At 41.4% G+C, this 19,774-nt stretch overlaps 2 protein-coding genes across 2 annotated transcripts in view; one reads left to right on the top strand and one right to left on the bottom strand.

Moving 5' to 3' along the window:
• Positions 1–1,119: 1,119 nt before the first annotated feature.
• NIPSNAP3A (nipsnap homolog 3A) lies at positions 1,120–6,659 on the top strand. Its single transcript, XM_026078714.1, has 5 exons — positions 1,120–1,740; positions 3,319–3,480; positions 5,027–5,176; positions 5,551–5,637; positions 5,741–6,659. Exons 1-5 carry the CDS (start codon positions 1,617–1,619, stop codon positions 5,815–5,817), a joined length of 600 nt encoding a protein of 199 aa, XP_025934499.1. The 5' UTR covers positions 1,120–1,616; the 3' UTR covers positions 5,818–6,659.
• A 1,253-nt stretch (positions 6,660–7,912) lies between these two features.
• The window catches only part of ABCA1 (ATP binding cassette subfamily A member 1), an 82,584-nt gene continuing 70,722 nt past the window's right edge, over positions 7,913–19,774 (bottom strand). Inside the window, exons 36-48 of the mRNA XM_026078663.1 lie at positions 18,951–19,066; positions 18,722–18,866; positions 17,267–17,390; positions 16,492–16,621; positions 16,253–16,373; positions 16,008–16,070; positions 15,379–15,485; positions 14,830–14,971; positions 13,387–13,521; positions 12,511–12,614; positions 12,291–12,383; positions 11,864–12,107; positions 7,913–11,205 (exon numbers count right to left, since the gene is read on the bottom strand). Of these exons, the coding sequence (XP_025934448.1) occupies positions 11,065–11,205; positions 11,864–12,107; positions 12,291–12,383; positions 12,511–12,614; positions 13,387–13,521; positions 14,830–14,971; positions 15,379–15,485; positions 16,008–16,070; positions 16,253–16,373; positions 16,492–16,621; positions 17,267–17,390; positions 18,722–18,866; positions 18,951–19,066 (1,665 nt within the window). The 3' untranslated portion in view covers positions 7,913–11,064. The remainder of the gene's footprint in view (positions 11,206–11,863; positions 12,108–12,290; positions 12,384–12,510; positions 12,615–13,386; positions 13,522–14,829; positions 14,972–15,378; positions 15,486–16,007; positions 16,071–16,252; positions 16,374–16,491; positions 16,622–17,266; positions 17,391–18,721; positions 18,867–18,950; positions 19,067–19,774) is intronic.

The raw sequence follows: 19,774 nt of genomic DNA on the forward strand, positions 1-19,774 counted from the left end.
CCTGAGGGGGCGGGGCCTGGGCAGGGAGGCGGGGCGGGCAGTCTGCATGGAGGCACGTGCCCCTGGCTCTTCGCAGGACATGCAAAAAATTCCAAATAGTATTTAATTAGGAAATAAAGCCTTTGGTGTTGGTTGCTTGGTATTTCAGGGAATGTGCTGTCTGGTAGGCACGGTGCTGATGCTTGTGAAATAAGGCAGGTCCAAAATCCATCCAACAGCCACCTCCGTGTAAATACGGGCTAAGGCCAAAGCTTTGGTTTGGCCACAGTTTTTCTAGTTTTCCTTGAGAAGCAAGTAATGCTTCCCAGTTTGTTAAGGGAGTTGTAAAAATAAGCATATTCTGGGACTTCTGGAGGGTTCTTATGTTGCATGAATGGAAATACTGTTCTGGAGCAGCCTTTAGGAAGSTGCCAGTAAGGGCAAAGATGCAGAATTCAGCAGTCTTTTGCTAGAAGAATTCARTCTTTTCTCAAGCAGCTGAAACTTTTCTTTTTATGCCAAAATATGTAAATTGCTAATACTGATTTAAGACTGTAGTTAGCAAACAGATTGCAATAGCTGGTTATAGGTCATGTTTTATAGCATTAGTAAAAATCTAATTTAGTCTGGTGAAGTATTAAATGCCAAAGGAAGGATATTTTTAATATAGAATTGTAAATTAGAAGTATCAAACTGATTATTTGTCACACTGTCTCTTGAGCAGAAATAATAACAGCTTCTGTTTTACTCTATATTAAACTATTAAAAGATATGAAGAAATAGCTTCTTTGTATGCTTTTAAATCAGAGAGTTTAAAAAATTATATATATTTAGTGGAGCAAACACCAGCAAGTTTTGTTTGCTTTTGCATCCAAAAGCAGCTGTGCAAGAGCTTGTTCTGCAGAAAGTAATGAGAATAAATAGATATTCTTGGCAGCCACTTGTCCTACTCCCATTTCTTAGGGTTTGGATTGAATCTTGGAATGTAGTGCTGTTGCACCTTTTCATCCCAGAGACAGATCTCAGAGGCATTCACTGGTGTGAATGGTTACTCCCTCACTGGGGTGGGCAGTTTGAAGGTGGTTCATTGTGGCTCTGTGCAGGATATTCCCAGCAGAGCAGGTGCTTTGGTGGCACCAGCAGCCCCGCCTTTGAATAATGTATTTACTGACTCTTTTATTAATATGACTTTTTGTATCGTATTCCTGGCTTCCAGAGGAAGGGGTATGAAAAAGAAAAATCCTGCTTTGTAATGGGTTAATAACTAAACAATTTAATATGACAAATAACAGGCCCATCAGGTGACTTGCTGTTGCACTGCCAAAAGTAGTTGCAGCATGCAATGCACATGGGGATTCTTTCCAAAGGGAAAAGTGACAAGATATACTCTTGCAATGGAGATCTCTTGGTACTCACCCCTCCCTGCCCCCTGTAAARAAATCCACCATCAGCTTCTTCCTTTAACAAAAATACTGAAATCTAGCAGTAAGCCAGAAGATGGTTTTCTGGCTTGAAAATTATTTTTAGTTATTTTTCTTAACATTTTCTCTTAGGTATATGCATCCCTTGCTACAGGGCCCAGACAAGATAATGGCATTTTCTACGAAATTCGCACCTATGACATTAAGCCGTCAAAGATGAAGGAGTTTGTGGAGATGATCAATCAGCACATTCACCTTCGCACAGCCCATTCTGAGCTGGTGGGATTCTGGGCTGCGGAGCTGGGAGCAATGAATAAGGCTGTCCATATCTGGAAGTATGGTAGGCTCTACGTCCCTTCACACTGTTCTGCTCTCCTGTGCCCCCTGCACTTGCAGACAGGAGGAGAGTGCTTACCCCAGGCCTGCTTTGAGAAAAACTTGTTGTGCCTAAATGCCTCCCCAAGCTGCGATGTGCAGGGTCAGCAAGCTGCTCCACCGATTCTGATAGTCAGAGTGCACCAGACCTTTTGCTGCTGCTTCAGCCATAGTAGCAACAGGCTTCTTAAGGTATAATCGGCTTTTTATGTTGTTGGAGTCAGTGCCATCCTGGAARGTGCTGCTAACCAAGAAAAGCTCCAGTTTTGTGACAAACTAGATGTGCTGGCTTGTGCTCTTTTGGGAGCACTAGGGGACTCAACCCCGGGTTATGGAGAGATGGGAAGCCATGCCCAGATCCTTTGTTTTTGTACCTAGTGTAATTTAGGGTATGTTTGTGTACCAAGACAGAAAGAGTTTTGTTCCTGATTTCCTCAATCTATTATTTGAAATTCAGCATTTTCACTGTTACTCACCTCTTTTTCCCTGAAGCAGTGAAGGAACCCACCATCTGTATACCAGAATGTTACGAGTTTCAATGCACCTATGAGTAACACATCCTCCAGCTTCTCAGAAGCTTTTTATCTTCATTCTACTGTTTCTTTCTTTATTTGGTTAATTCTTAAAACCATTTTTGTTAGTCTTTTAGATGGTTTTAAATTGGAAAACTGAGAAAAATCTTACGAATTTTATTTGTTGATTTCCTGATAATGTTTCTATGTTTAAGGTACAACATCCTTTCTCCTTATTTCATCAGAGTCCTGCTTATATCTTTTTAATAGTTTAAAATAACTGGTATTTTTTTTCTCAGTCCCAAAATACTGATACTTCTTAAGCTTCTTCCCATTCTCAGATGCTGGATTTTTTTCCCTAATCCTATTATTGAAAGCTATGTGCATAAACATATTGCACAAGCTCTTGTTACAGCCTAAGCAATTCAAATTCAGTGGCTCTTCATTGAAGGAATTCTATACATTTGTTGTTTTCAATCTAAAAAAATGCAAAAGTGTAGTGTCCTGGCATGTAATAGCTTTTTATAGAGAACAAACATTACTTCTACATTTGTCATTTTAATGTCAGTTTACATAAGCAAAAACTAAGCATTTAAAAAAGTTATCTAGGTAGACTACCATACTTTCTTCATTGTAGTTTCCACTTCACTTCTTGCCCACTGCACTTCCTTCAGACCCCCTTATCCTTGGTAACTGTTGCCACATATCCAGTAGTCCCTGCAAATATCACATATAAATTTTTCTTAACAGTAACATCACTTAAAATATTTCAATGCTTTTATAAACTTTTCTTGTAAATTTGGTTTGGCTTGAAACCACTTAATTTGAGAGCTAAGATTTTTTCAGAGTTTAAAGGAAACTTAAAATATTTACTTCAAGCTAATCTGCTTAAAAACAGCAACTTCAAACTTGCTAATGCACAGCTTGCCTCCTTGTAATAAACATTTGGCTTGAGTCTGATGTGACATAACGCATTTTTCAGAACTCAGTGCAGGTATATGAACGTAATTTTTTTTTTTCCTTTCTTGCAGATAATTTTGCCCACAGAACAACAGTCCGGACTGCAATAGCCAATGACAAAGATTGGCAGGGAAAGTTCATCTCTCCAGCTCTTGCCATTGTAGAAAAACAACATAATGAAATTGCTTATCTGGTACCCTGGTGTCAACTTGGGAAGCCTCCAAAAGAAGGGGGTGAGCTTATCTTCTGTTTTATTGATTTAAGTTACTGATGCTGACTGACTAACACAAAATGGCTTAACGTTTAAACTGAATATTACATCTTTTTATAACCCTTTATGTAACAAGAGCATATACATACTTCCATGTGAAAAAGGTGACATAATGGAGATGAGGTGCAAAGTTTCTAAGAAAGATTTTATACAGAAGCATATGTCAGTAACTGGCCAGAGCCCTGTTTGTTCGGGTTGTAAAGAAATGTGTGAATTGCTTAAGTGAACAGTTAAAAAAAGGCTGTYCTGTAGTAGTATTTTGACCTGTCATTCCTAACTTCCATCCATCAGTGAGAAGGCATTTCCTGGAGATATTAAAAAAAATATGTTCTATTTCACAGAGGTTTTTCTTTCATTAATTTAATTGGTTTGTTGTTATTCCTTCTTCTGTGTGATAGCTTTAAGAAAAACAAAAAAGCCCCAGTTAAACCTACTATTTAAAGATATGTGCAAGTGAAACATACATTGTAAATTGTAGATTAGGTTTAGGTGTGTATTTTCCTGTTCTTATGTATTTTAATTTCTCTGTAGCAGACATATTAACACTTTTGACTATTCACCCGTTTATGAAAACACACAGAATCTGTGGTTGCTGTTAAATGGAATCATGTCAGAATTGTCCTGCTTTAGCACTCGGCATGTGCATACATACAATAATCTTTGTTCTTTGTTTCCCTGAGATTCTGATTTTTATCCTGTGTTACAACTGAATTCACTAGCAGTCCAATTTTCTGTTAAAACYGGATGGCTGACTACTCAAATATCTCATTCCTGTTTTTTTTCTCTAGTCCATCATTGAAGAATGAAACCAAAAGAACTGCCCTATGTCAGTTGTCTTGTTTTTTCTTAAAGTGTCAGTGGTTGTGGTCTGTAGTAACTACCTGAACAGAAATGAGCCGGATAACATCTTGYATTGGGACTAGCATTTTTGGCAAATCATGCGATTTCTTTACAAACCAGGCAGATTGGCAGAGCAGCTATGATAAGCTAGTCCTGGTATACTGATTGTTGCTTCAGGTGTGACTGATACTGCCACTGTGTAAAGGGGTTTATAATGTCATAAATAACTTCAATTACAGAAGCTATCATGAGCCTTAGAAAAACGTCATCTTACCTAGTTCAGCCTTCAGCCATCCAAAACCCACAAAGGTGTATAAGTATTTGTGGTTTCGGCAAAGAAGTCTAATTCTCCCCAGATTTTCAGCAACTGTTTGCCTTTAAGTTGGGCTTCATGTGAAGCCTTTTATCCTCTTGGTAGCTGTATTTTCATTTAACAAYGAAATAACTCCAATTAAACAGCAGCTTCCTTTTTTTCTTGTGACACCAGGACCTGTGAGATGCAGTAGACGCTGGGATCAAGCAGCAGTTTCTTGGTCTGCTTATCCCCAAATGGCATGGAATTGCTGTACCAGTTTCAAAATAAATTTCATGACTGTGAAAGACTGTTTGAGAATTGGCATGTTAATTTGTACTTCCTTACTCGAAGTCGTCTTTGCCTTTTTCTCCAGGAGTATACGAATGGGTTACTTTTCAGATGAAACCTGGTGGACCAGCTCTGTGGGGTGAAGCCTTTCGAGCTGCAATAAATGCTCACATCAACACAGGCTACACTAAGCTGATCGGTGTTTTCCACACAGAATATGGATTACTTAATACAGGTACAAGTACTGATCAATTTCTAACACAGACTTTGGCACAGAGGGGCAAACAGTCATCCTGGCTGAGGACTGGCTGGCTTGATAAAATGTTGATGTGGATCCCCAAAGTCCTGTAAACAGTCCTTGAACTCAGCTTTGTGTGGTGGATTATAGGCTTAGGCAGGGTGGTGCTGTGTTAAAAGATTCTCAGACGATATTAAAGAGTYGAACTTTAAAATCTCAGCAAAGGATTGGCTCACAAAATGCTTGCCTGATGAATTGTTTTTGTTAGATGCAAGGCAGCTAACACTTGAAGGCAGACAGACCTGCAATACATATTGTATTGTAACTTAACAGTAATAGCATTCAACTGACTACTATTCCTGTTTTCTCAGTCCATGTGGTCTGGTGGAATGAGAGTCCAGACAACCGGGCAGCAGGAAGGCACAAAGCCCATGAAGATGCCAGAGTGGTAGCAGCTGGTAAGAGAAGGAGACTCTAGAGAACCAAGTTTTGCACGTATGCTATGAAAAATATTATTCCTCTTACTACTTCTGTCTTAATTAAATRTGTATTTAATTTCAGTGCGGGAAAGTGTCAGATTCTTGGAGTCCCAGCAAAATATGCTGCTGGTTCCTCTGCCGTGTTCACCACTGAAGTAGCCTTCTACTAAATGATGTAACCAGTGGCAGAAAAGACAAGACAGAAGTGCCATCAGCAAGTCATACCCTTATGAACTTCATACCCTTATGAACTGAGCCAGTTGTTCTTCAGATTACAATATGTGAATGCAAAACACAGATCTCTGGCAATGTAAATTAGTAAAATGCCAAAGAGAAGAGTTTATTGTGATGACCCTAGATCCACCAATAGGAATTCAAGTCATATCAGTTATGGCATGAAACTCACTCTGCAAATCCTTTATTTTAGCCCCTGGCTTCTTAATTCTGTATAGCAAGATCACTAATCAGAGCTATAACATAGCATGCTCTTTTCCAAGGTTACAACTGTGCAATACTATTTCCTTAATGTATTTTGGTTACTTTTGTAATTGTTACATCTTGGTTGTTACATACTGGCTTAAGAAGGAATGCTCCCACTTGTCATTGTATCCATGGTATTATATGTTGACCATTTCAATGGGATGTTTTGTATCAATTCTTAATAGTTTAAAATTTGATGCAATTGGAGTTATGTCCAAGAAATCATGCAGTAAAACTGGTTAGGCGGTGTTCTGATGAACATTTATCTACTAGCTAATTTTAGGTCATTTCAATTCTTTCATTTTGTATTCAGCAAATGCTTTCTCAAAACTGTAGATTACAAACAATAATTTAGCTATTTTAAAACTTGTTTAATGTGCTAAAAATGATTGGTCCTTTATGTTTAAATATGTATCACAAGCTCAGCTGGTATACACATGCTTACATTTTCTGAAATACTTTTTGCCAGACTGTTAAAAGCCAAATAAATTTGAGTAAAGCACAAATTCTTAGTGTTTACATCTAAGACTCTTACTGTTCTTTAAAATGCAAAATGATAAACCTATTCTCAAAGTGTGGCATCCTGCAGGTTTTATATTTTGGTCACCAACAATCTTGACAATAGCTGCTTCAGAGACAGTAAGCTGTCCCTTGATATGCTAGAGAGAGCAGCAGCAGCAGGGCAGGGGGCACATGGGCTGAGAAGTCAAACTGGCATTTTGTGTGCAGTACTATAACCAGTTGTGTACCAGTTGGTTCAGGACGTGACCTTATGGCAGTCAACTAAAAGATTTTTTTAAACAAGCATGGACAAAATGGCACAGGGTACTAGTAAGATTTTTTTCTTGCACACTAATGCACCAAAGGAATTGCTTATATTAAATTTTTTTACTGAAACAAAGTTTACTAAAAGCATAGAATATAAAAGTTTTTAGTAAAACTAGTATTTTCTGTGTCACTGCTGTTTAAGATGAAGAATACTCAGGGTGTTTTATACCACAGTTGATATGCTTTTTAGCACAAGAGGCTGAAAAATCAAGYACAACCTGAATCATAAGCTGGACACTACACTAAAACTGAAAAATCAGGAAGTTTTAATTAGCTTATCTCAAGATGAATTTTGCTGAAAACCATAACTTTAAGAACTGGTTGATCCTGGAAGCGTGACTGGTTAATAGTAGGACTATAGGCAGGCAGGGGGTCAGAATATTAGAATAAGTTCTCCTTTGAGGAATCAGACGGTTGTTCTTTCACTTGTAACCTGCTATTCAAAGTCAGTATAGTAATAATTTGAGGGATTTTCCTTTAATTTGATACTACCTAAGGCTTAGGATATTTCAGTCTTTTTACTCAAACATACGTTTTCCTCTGTCACTGAAAACAGGTATAGAGTACTTTTAGTACATTTGCAGCTTGCTGTGCCTTTGTGATGGAAATATTCAGAGGCAGGTACCTAACTTTGGACTTAAACATCCAATCAGCTGTGTGGTGTTTAGAAACTCTGCAGCTGGATCTGACAGTTACACCAATCACTAACTTCTTCAGGGTTTGTTGAAGGCCTTTTTATTTAATAACTTCAGAAAATAAAACTCAAGCTTCTGTTTCAAATCTTGCACCATCTCACCCGAAAATAGGATGTAGCCCATGCTAATTTATGAAGATAACGGAACTTGCTTGTATGTTATGCATGAAAGTTCACATCAAAACRGAGCAAAGACAAAAGGCTTCTAACAGCACTCCTCAGTAGATTATATAAGTGACGCTTTAGAGACCATTGGTGCCATAACAGCTTTATTTTTTGACTTAATACAAGGCAATTAGAGTGCCTTTTAATACTTCACATAAACAGTTATTAGCAAATACAAATATATATTTTTCTGCTTTTAATGAAAATGTCCATTTAAGGATTTAACTCAGAAATTTCAGTTGTGAAATCTCTCTAGATTTGCAAAGTTAATAGATATTCCAGTGCAAAAATAGATCCCATTACAGATAGCATAAAGTGCTTGGAATGAAGGACCAACTATAATTCAAGGGGGGTGGATAAGCACAAAGTGATAGTTTAACCATGGGGAAAAATACAACTCCTTACTGAAATACAAATGTACTACAAAGAGGGATGCAATATTTCAACAGAGGGATGCAATATTTCAACAGAGGGATGCAATATTTCAACAGGAACAATGTTTAAAATAAGTTAACACCTCAGTGCAGTTTCATTATCAAGAGTGGTTCATAATCATACTGCATGTGACTCAACTGATTTTTCCTGATGCACAACTATAAGGGTAGGGGAATGGTTGTCAGAAATTTTCAGTAACTAATCAGCACGTGAGAACTGGATTATGCTGTGTTCAGTACGGCTAAAAACAAAAGGGACCAGAGAGTCATGAAATAGTTCAGAATTTGACAATCACAGGGCAACAGGAATTAAGAATCTCTTTTTGGCAGGTTAAAGAAAAAGGCTTATATTGCAATTGTTGGTTTCCTGCTAAATTAATCATTTACACGAGCAGTTACAAAGAGCCCACAGCCCTTTTAGGACCCAATCTGAATCCTCCGATAACTCATTCTCTTTCTACATATGCTAGTTCTGTGCTCTGCAAAACTTAAGCTCTTCATTTCAGTCTCTATGCAGAGATTGTGACTTCATTCTGATTCGTGATCACGATTTTAGCAGTGATAAATCTTCAATACATGCTATTTGTTTCACTGATACTGTAGCAGGCAGCCTATGAAAGAGAAGTCACAGCTGCAGGATTAGCCCAACCRTTTAGTAATGGTTGAAAGTCTGGCGTATTCATGACTCATCATCGTGGGGTGAGGATGCCATAAAGGTAGTAACAGAGTATGCTTTAAACGAGGTATACCAATCCCCATTTCTCTCCTTTCTCTCTCCCTTAGCAATATATTCTACAGATAAAAAAAAATAAAAAAAGTATGAAAAAGGCACTTAGTAGAGCTGTAATAAGCTCATACTTTATCCCAAGATAGGATCAGGTGGGGACTGCGGACTTGTGCAAAAATATTTAACTATTTATGTATTAAAAATGCTGAATTGGTCAGTGTTACCAAGTATATCCAGAAATACGTAATTACTCTTCTTCAGGCTCATTCCAGCCCTTCACTGTTTGCTGGGCTGCTGCAGGCATTTAGAGAAGAAAATGGTCAGTGAATCATATTCGTGGTGGATAGTATTAAGAACTAGTGTGGAACTTGAAAAGGCAGAGWCATAACGTACTGGGATAACCCAGGAACTGCTGTTGGGTTCAAACCACATTACTGAACGTATTTCTGAATGTAGAAGCAACACGGAGGGGCTCATAAGCAAAAAATGAAAGCATACTCCCCCATGACTGTTGTACAAGATAAACAAGAATTGGTTGTCCTCACCACAGTCTCCCCTCTGATATTCTTCTGGCTTTGTAAAACTTAAAAAAAAATCAACGTAATTATACTACTATTACTTGTAATTGCACTACTACTTTGAACTACCTTGTTCTTCAAAGGAAATTTTACTGAAACAGTTTCTCACATGAACAAGGGTATATTCTCCAGTGAGGGATCACCTGATGACTGAAACTACACTGCACTACAGAAGTAGAAACTTGCACATTAATCTAATGCTATACCAGTTTCCAAGTAGGAAAATTTTGGGTGAACAACTTACAGTAATTCCAGATAGTGGTTGATTGCTGGAGTCTGGAACTTGCACAGATCATGAACGTAGCTATCACTGAATGGAGAGAATGAGAGCATAGCATTGCAGGCATAATGTAAAGAAATACTGTGGCTACAAAGATCAACTGAAAGCACTTTAAATCCCTAATTAAGCTACCTACCTATTTAAAGTCATATAAATAATACTGTTAAAAAAAAAAATCTACATCTTGTTTCTAGTTTTATCTGGCAAAGCCAGAAATGGCAACATACTTGTGCTAAGCAATAACTTCAGATGATGGGTACCTTTCTGGTGCAAAGCAGGGGTTAAAGAGCACACATTACATATCTGAGTGATGTCTCATGGTTTAGCATTTGCTCTTGGCATTAGCAGCTTGTACAACCAGTGAGTTTGCTGCTGTGGTCCAAACCCTAGATCTGCTTGTCACCCACTTCCTTCCACTAGGTGTTCATGCAGCTGCTGCAGTACCTCAAAAGGAGCAGGAGAGTACTTAACTACACAAAAACCTAGTCAGAATAGGTTATTGGTTTTGATGCTGGTGGGACAATCCTGTGCATTTGCAGGGTTCACAGTTCTGCATATCACCACTCACTGAAGTAGATGATAAGAGACAGGCTATCATGTCCATACAACCCATCTGCACAGTACAGCTTTGTGGCCTCAGATTTATCCCCATATGACCTACACCAGTCCAGGAAAAGCAGCTGGTCAGGTCACTTTTCACAAAATAAGGCCACAACACTGTGTTGTTTGGTGACTTTTCTTGCCACTGACTGTTTTGGTGCATTCATTGCCAGCAATGGATATAGCACCAGGTAATCCCCATTCCTGACATGAATGTTTTAAAGAGTAAAACATGCATGTCATTAAAATATCAATAAATAACCACTGGCCATGATTCCTCAATGAACTATTTTTGCAAACCTAGGAAAAATATACTGTATAGGACAAGATACAGTATGGTTGAAAGCCCACAGCATCTGGTGGGTGCTTTACCACAGCTTCACAGAGTTATACTGTAATGAGCTAACTTCAAGTCTTTCACTTGAGAACAGTACAAGACAACGACTCCACGAGGCACGGCCTCTGTAATGGAATTTTGTTTTCATTGCATTGAATTGCGTTGCATTGAATGGTTATCAGTAGAGTGTCCAGTTTCTCTTCCGCTAGTTTCTTCCTTGGGAGTATCATGTCCAGGCAAAATAAGTCTGCATTCTGCTCATCATTTCTTTGCTGAAATTGGCTCACACACAACTTTCTTTCACCTTCTCATCTTGCAGGAAGGAATTAAGGATTGCAATATCTACCACGGTCTGGTTTTTGTGCAATGACAGGTCCTTGGTGTGGTCGTCGTCGCTTTGGTCCTTAGCAAAATTTACAAATACCTACAAGAGAAAAGGCCACGTCACAAATCACTCTGGATTTTGATTAATTCATGGCATTTTATACACTGGGCCTTTCTGGACTAGTCCTGGGGTTCAGTACTGCCTCTGAAATTAATAGGGTTTTGGTCCCATAAACAAGTTGCAGTATTATCTAATACTCCAAAGCAACTGCCTACAAATCTTCTAATCATGTGATAAAGGAGGGGAAATTTCTTATCATCATAAAGAAAGTTTCTCAAGTTACCCTAAGTTTTCTGTGGGAAAAGAGCCAGCAGTTAGTRTAAATTAGTTCTCTGTGGTAACTTATCTGTGTTCACATTCTGACAAATTTGCATTGTCTTCACTGGCAGACAAAATGATCAACACAGGGATAAAGGGCGGGCTTGAAGAGCTATTCAATAATAGCCATTCTGGGGGAATAAAGAAACTTAAACAAAATCTAGCCCAGAGTACACAAAGAATTCCCAAAGATGTTGCAGCATACAAGTCTTTAAAAGATTTTGGCTTACCTGCTCATGCCTAAATCATCCCTTTGTTTAGGCATAAAGGTTAGATTCTGKTTTGCTGAAATGCTTTTATAAGATAGGGCCAGTAAGTTGCTGGATTTATTCCTATTCTACTGGAAGGAGTTTTGGCACACAGGCTACTAGAAACTTACTTGGTCAAGTGTGGTCTGAGAAACGGAGTAGTCTTCTATGTGGAGTCTCTTTTTGTTCTGGGAGAGGATGCTAAATATTCTGGCCAGGGAAGATGGTGAAGAAGGAAGCTGGTACTGAAGCATATTCCGATGCTTTTCCTTCAGGACACTTCCAGGGAAGGCAAGCCCAAAGAATTCCTCAACTGGCTTCAGGTCTGGGTTTGCCCCTGCAATTCGCACCACTATGGTGTAACCATCTCCAAATCTGCAAACAAGAGGGGCAGCACAGTTTAGGTAAGTGGYTTTGAAAAAGAAGCACAACTTAAAATCCTGCAGCTTTTTCTTTAGCCAAAAAGCAATGGAAATCTGTGTGTGAAAATAAGACTGATCTGTTTGTATTGCCCTAAAAATGGAGACAACTTGTGGTGTAAGTGGAAAGAAAAGTTACCTGTTCTTTAGGTGCTGGACACTGCCCAGGCACCTGAACCGCCCATTGACCATTATCGCCATTCGCGTGCACAGGGCTTCGCATTCTTCCATGCTGTAAGCAGAAGTAACCTCATTAGCACCGCAGGCAGCACCCAACAGCAGAGCAGCTGAACCAAATTCAGCATGCAGCCCCAGTAGATGGAACAGCAGGGGTACGACACAACCAGGTTGCTACATGCCTGTGGGATGTGAGCACCACTGATCTCCCCTCCTTGATGACGCTCAGAGCACAGTTCCATAGGAAACGGCGCGCTTTGGGATCCATCCCTGTTGTCGGCTCATCCTGCAAAACAGGCATGAAAAATCAGGTCATGCTGTTACACTCTACTGGTAAATACCCCCATCTCTGACTTGGCCATTCTCATTATGCATACTGGAGAACTTGAACATAAGAAACAAGTTTGAGTACTTCTCTTCTTGTTTTTCCAGAATGGAAAAATAATTTATGCTCCAAATTTTAAATTAGGTAGCATCTATGTAAGAACTGAGAAGTACTGCTTATTCTGCAATTACAACATGTTGAAATATCCAGTTCTAAAACAAGTCAAATTCAATTAGCTGAAGTTTAAATAGATGATTAGACTATTTTTCCTATACTATGAACTTTAGTAATCCTTATGTTTTTCCAAAGAATCATAAAACCTCTATTTCCAACCTTCATGGAATTATTAGAAACACTGGGCTGATTCTTGTGGGCAGTAAGATTTGCTTGCATCATAAAAACTAAAAATTCTGGAAAGCTGTACCTTTTTGTAAGTACRGAAATCCTAACAGTGGTGCTCAGTTGCTGAAGATGCTATAATAGTTGGTAGTTTGGCAATATGTTTGAGCCCCCCACTTCCCCAGCAAATTTGCAGGAATAGAAGCCTGGAGGCATGCTATAGTTTGACCCTACATTTAAACAGGAAATCTTTAGCTGCATATATTCTTTGCTTACGTTTAAGTGACTAATGATGTATTTAAATGTTAACTGGCCATCAAGTATCCAGTCTTCACTCAAACCTGAYTTCTGCTTTTCAGTGGAAAATGTTAACATGCAAATCTTGCAAACTCACCAGGAATACCACAGGTGGTCCCCCAATGAGGGCAATCGCTGTGGAGAGCTTGCGTCTGTTCCCCCCACTGTAGTTCCCTGCATATTTTTCTCCATATTTCACAAGGCCCAGTTTCCGAATTGCCCATTCGCCAACCTGCAAGAGACAGCACAACACCCCCTGGAACCGAGCACAGCAGCATCTCTGCAGCGTGGTTTTCCTTATAAGCTTTGGCTTTACAAGATTTTGGGGAAGGGCCACTCACCCCGGGTGCTAATTTGGCATGGATCTGGGTTTTGAAATACCTTGTTCACTTTTAGACCAGGATACACAAAATCCTGCCTCTGGGTGCCCAGATGGCTGCAGCTTGATGAGTTACTGCACATCAGCTGAACCATGGTAGCTACCAGCATAGTGCTCCTCGCAGCACATGCGTAACTACAGCTTCTCTCACGCTGGCTTCAGCTAGCTTTCCAGTTGCAGTGGGCTAGCAGGAGGCACACAGTCACTGCCGACACACGGCAACTCCACTGTGCTCCTGAGCCCTGYGGGCAGGCGAGGAGGATCTGGTTCGTCACTCAGCCGTATTAGTAAATCTGCCAATAGTCAGGCACTGTTGCCCAAGACACTGAAAAGCATTGAACAGAGGCGATTCAGTTACTATCATCACACTTGGCACTAGGGCCCTTTTCACATGGGGCTTGCAGGAATGTAGCACAGAGGAAGATGCCCATGGCCCTCATGGAGCTTGCAGCTTACACCCATCACTAGTTTCGTAGAGGGACTCTCACTACCTGGGCATACCACAGGCACCAGGTCTGGCCCCACCAAAGCACTGGGTGCAGATGTCACCTTCCTTTCTACAGCAGTTCATGTTCTGCAGTGCCCAGCATGGAGATGGTGAAAACTGCTGTCAGCTCAAGAAAGCAGCACTGAGCAGGGAGCTATATGATACTGGCAGTGATCATTACTAATGGTCTAAAGACTCTTCAGTGTAACCCCATGCTGGATGTTGAAACAGAAGTTATTTTAATGATACAGTGGGATCACTTGGAAAGATACAACAGCCACTGTGAGGCTTCTGTTATGTTCTATTATGCATTTTTTCCCTATTACTTTGGGGAATTAACTCTTGATAGTGAATGAGGCTCAGCATGAATTGCAGCTCCCCAGCCCTTAAACTTCTACAGAAAACAAATTGTTCAGTGCGAAAGTGCATCCAGAGAGAGAATGCATGGCCCAAAATATCTGCCCTTCCATCTAGTACACTTTGCTAGGCAGCACTGAAAAAAAATCAGAGCCACAACTTCAGTTTGCCCTGTAAGAAAAGGGGGCCATATTTCACCAGTTGATACCTTCATCAGCTGCCCAGACCATCACTGCACTGTGTGTGTGCCCAGGGAGGGTGCATGTTAGCAGGAATGACGGGACACRGGGGTGGTCTGCACTCTCCATCTCCTTTACCTTGCAGACTTCTTTCTCTGGAACCCCTCTCAAGAGCGCAAAGAACTCCAGATGTTCTCGCCCAGTCAGCAGTTCATTAACAGCATCAAACTGTGGGCAGTAGCCCATGTTCTGGTGGACTTCTTGGATGTTGGACAAGATACTGTAAGAGAAAAACTACCTTTGTTAGGATTTTACAAAGTGCATGCTGCCATTTTAGGTAATAAAAGGAAGAAGATGAACTGGTGGTTTTGGAATCCCCGGACTAAAATATATACGGGATCCTAAAAGTCAGTATGGGCCAAATTRATTGTTTTAAAATGTGACCTTTAAACATGACGGGTGCAGGTATTCAAAAGTGACTATCAGATTAAATCCATTTTCCAAAGCAACTGAAGTACTTTACCAGACTCCGTAAAGAGCTGAAGCAGATGCCTAGAGTTCAAAAAGGCAAAAGTGTGGCAGAGTTTATACCTGCTGGAAGTGGAAGAAAGGCTGTGAAAGCTGGAGGAGAAAACAGCCGAGGATTTTATCTGACACAAAGCAGAGGAAAGATGCATGGTCTTTCACCTGTTTCCTTTGAGGAAAGCTTCTCCTCCTGTCACATCTGTATCACCAGTTAGCATCTTGAAAGTGGATGACTTGCCAGCACCATTTACTCCCAGGAGCCCGAAGCACTAGGGATGTAGAAGAACACAGTGTGTCTGAGAACAGGATTCAACTGCAGAGTTTCCATCACTGACTGGGATGCACAAGATAGGAGGGAACAAGCTCAACCTCCAGGACAGCTGGAGGGAGTCCAGAGAAGCCTGAATTCCCACAGCTTTCAAAGGTTCCTCTTCAGCACATTTTCAGAATAAACTTCTGACCTCTCATTTCAAGCATAAATGTTTAGACTGGGAGAAGAAACGAACTATGCTGCCACCTTTGTGAGCCCATGCACTGCTGTAGTGCCACCAGAGTGTATCTGTGCCAAACGCTGGAGGGTGCTATTATTTGGCCTCTGGTCCCAGACACTGAGGAATTCAGTATCCTCTTTAAAATAAGAGAGGGACTGACCCAGAAACTGCTTAAACTACCAGGCCATTCTCTTCATTGTAAGCTGATCATCAATTTCTGATCTCGCTCTACTCTGTTCTTTTTGTTTCTCTTAGATACTACAGTAACACCAAGGCAATGAGTCTGACAAATAAGCTTACCTCTCCAGGGGGGATTCCAACACAGATCCTATCAACTGCTGGCTTTCGCTTCATTCTGTAAATCTGAAAGCAGAAAAAAAAATGAGAACAACAGGGGAAAAGAGAACTATGGAACCATACATATTCAACACTCCAAACATGTTCCAGTTTTGATCCCACTAAACTCCTCTGAATGAGGCCCATGGCGAACTGCATGGGTCTGTGCCAGCAAGGCTTGGAGACAAATGCAGAACTTTTGCTGTCACCTTGGTCAGCTCCTTGATTTCCAAGATGTCACTCTGTCCTCCTCCACTAATTATCCTCTGTCTCTCTCTGGTTACATCCTCATCTTCSTCATTCACAGGAGGCAGCTTGGCATAGACAGGCCTGCAGAGGGCAACATGATGAAGCATTAACAGAAGAAGACAGAGCCTCCGTAGTTCATGGCAGACACTAAGGAAAACTTCCTCTGCCTGCAGTGGTAAAGTGGAGCAGAACAACCCACCTGGGTTTGATGAAGAACCTGTACTGGATGAGCACGGTGATGACAAAGAAGACTACGCCCTCCACTGCCATGGCAAAGAGGTTCCTCCCCACAAGGTCCCACGACAGAGGAGACACAAAACGATTCTCTCCTGCCAAGGTGAGACAAAGAGCACGGTCACCTTTTCAGAGCCATGGGCTCGCACTTCTTCCTGCAGAGATCACCACACTGGGCACTGAGAAAACTGCAGAGCGGCGCATGGGAGGAAAGTGTAATGGGCCATACATGGGCCCAGTTGTGGCTGGATGCATATTTCTTACTGTAGTGAAGTTGGGACTGGGACTGACTCTTAGGAAGAGGTGACTCAGGCCAAGAGAATTTGGTCTGCCAAAGAAAAGCTGGCCTACCTTCTGTAGAGGGTAGTGAAACACAGAAGACTGACTTATGCCTGGCACCAGCCATAAAGCCCAGAAAAAAATCCAGCTCTCCAGAATCTCAGTCACTTCTTCTGCTCGGCCTAATAATCTCATCCATGTAGTTTACTTAATATATTTTTAATTAATGCCTCTAATAACTCAAAATTCTGGGGATCTAACTGCCAGACTCTCTTCAGTCCTCATAATAACCTCAATGGGACAGATGTGAAGACCTGCCAGTTTTGATCAAATCTCTGCTGCAAACTGAGCACCTTCAGTTACTTCTAATTCAGAGGAGCAAGTGGTGCTCGTCTGGGGCAGACTTGGCCTTTCTCTGTTCTGTTCAGTTCATTGTGTATGTCCTACACAACTTTGCTTACCAAACCTCTCCAGAGCATCAGCCATAGCCTGGTTTTTCACCATGTCAATGAGTCCCCGCCCCAGGCAGAAGTGGGGGAAGATGAGGAAGACCGACTTCAGGATGTCATTGATGTTGTTCAGCTTCTGTTAAGACAAAACCAAGTGTCAGTCAGTGAGCCATCTCAACAGGGAGCAGCCAGCATCTGCCTAGTGTGACCTAGGCTGTGAATGACCACTCCAACACTGCAATCCAGCAAAAACTCAAGGATTAAAAATGCTCTCCCAAGAGCCAGTGCAAGGGCTCCTCTGGACAGTCAGTGCTGTTCTTGCTCCGCTCAGGATGCTATTAATACAAACAAACCACACCAAAGGAGAGATCCCTCCAAATGCTCACAGTCTAAAAGGCACACTCTACAAATGAAGAACATGTGCAGAAAAGCCACAGGTTGAGGAGAAGGAAAAAAGCTGTGCTTGCACAGACTGGCCATCTCAGTGGCTGTGGGTAGTCCCTTTCCTAGCTAATGTCAAGTCAATATGTGATGCCCTAACCCTCCTCCTTCGTTTTCTTCCAATTTTTGTCTCCCATTTCCAAGCAAACGTGTGTTGGCTTTGTTAACTACTCATCCCACAGATCAGACCAAGAGCAGCCTGAAGAAGGGCTTCTGTTCTTATAGGCCACTTATCTTCAAGCATGCCGATGTTTTTACTGAGCTAAGACAAGCCTTGGCACAGAAGGGACCATTGCCAGGTACTACCTCCTCACCCTCACACCCAGTGGTGCAACAGACAGGTTAGTCCCACAGGGTCCCTCACCCCATCTCCACACAGAGCACTCCCCACCAATATGTGCCAAATGAGTCCTGATAAGCATGTTGCATACAGGGATGAGGGGAATTTGCACCATCCTCATTAGGCATCTGGCCTTAGAAAAAAATCAAGTGAGGTGCCTATGTTCCCAACACAGTCAATGGAGAGGTATCCACCTCTGAAGGCACAACTGAGGGCAGCTAAATCAAATGCTTGAAATGGCCTGCAGTAGACAGAGACTGTCCCTCATGAAGAACATACAGGAAATCCCTTTTAAACATAAGAAAAAAACCCTTTTTTACTCTAGGGGTGATTGAACCCTGGAACAGGCTGCCCAGAAAGTAGGCTGCAAAGTCTCTGTCTTTGGAGATACTCAAAACCTGACTGAACAAGGTCCTGGGCAACCATCTTTAGCTGACCCTGCTTTGAGCAGCGAGGCTGGACTAGACAATCTCTAGAGGTGTCTCCAACCTCAAACATTCTGTGAACATTGCTGAAGTGGACTTTAACCCATTTCCACCAGAACCTAGTTTAAACCCCTACGTTAATTTGTGTGTACAAGCTGGGGACTAGCTTTGCTGAGGAACTGGCTGCTAAGGGCAACATGGCACCAACATGGAACTAGCTGTTGGTGACACAGGCAGTGACAAGCTTATGGTGAAACATACGTTATTAGTGAAGAGCTCCAGGACAAAGGTGGCCACGCTACCGTTGATGCCAATGAAGAGATTCACACTGGTCAGTACAACATATGCTGTGCTGGGGATTTTGAACACGAAGGAGGCTGGGTACATGAGAGGGGTGATAGACCACCTGACAAAAGGAAAGGCAGCAACATCAGACAAGCACTTTCCAAGTCTAAGTGCCTCCCCATCAGGCTTGTGAGAAGTCCCTTACCCATAGAGAAGCAAAAGAAGAGCCAGCACAGGCAGGTTGGAGGAGGACACATAGGACTTCTGCTGGAAGCAGATGAAGATGATGATAACTAGAGTCGCTGGAACAATGTAGTTGCACTGGAAGGTGAAAGATAATAGCTTCACATTTGATTCCAGAAGACAAAATCAAAAGTATCTTTCTTCCCCGAATCAGTGGTTTTCAACATTCTTCAGTGTTTTCAGAACTGCTTCCAATGGGAGACTCTCTTAGGAGTGTCATGCATGTAAACTGCAGTGTACTATACTATACGTGCATTTGCATTTTTTGGTCCCTCTAGTGGTAGTCAGTAGATTCACAGAGGTTTTGGACACCAGATTGCAAAACCCTGCTTTGAATAGAACAGAACAAGTGGCTATAGAAGCAAATATTATTTGGGAGGATCATTATTTTAAAGCTTACAGTCACCCCATCCTCTGACTCACGTTCCTTGTCCCACTGAGGTGAACCACTGCCTTAAGAAAGTACATGCAGAAGGCATAAGCACAGCTGTTACCCTCTGCACTAATGTAGTGCCCACTAGCTCCAACTGCACTTTGCACCTTAGTGCAGTGGACATCCTGCAAACAGAGTGGAGGACAGTCCCTGTCCTGACAGCCTTACTGGAAATGAAAACACAAGTGCTTCAGGGAAAACTGACAGATGCAGAGAAGAAAAGCCTACCTTGAGATCTCCCAGCAGTTCGGGAGCGTAACTGGTACTCAGATTCACATCTCAGTTCCTTCACTAGCCTCCACCAATTGTACTGTCATACCATGCATTCCTCACCATGATATTTACATTGAAGG

This window comes from Apteryx rowi, unplaced genomic scaffold, assembly GCF_003343035.1.
Source record: "Apteryx rowi isolate R43461 unplaced genomic scaffold, aptRow1 scaffold_113, whole genome shotgun sequence".
Classification (NCBI taxonomy): domain Eukaryota; kingdom Metazoa; phylum Chordata; class Aves; order Apterygiformes; family Apterygidae; genus Apteryx; species Apteryx rowi.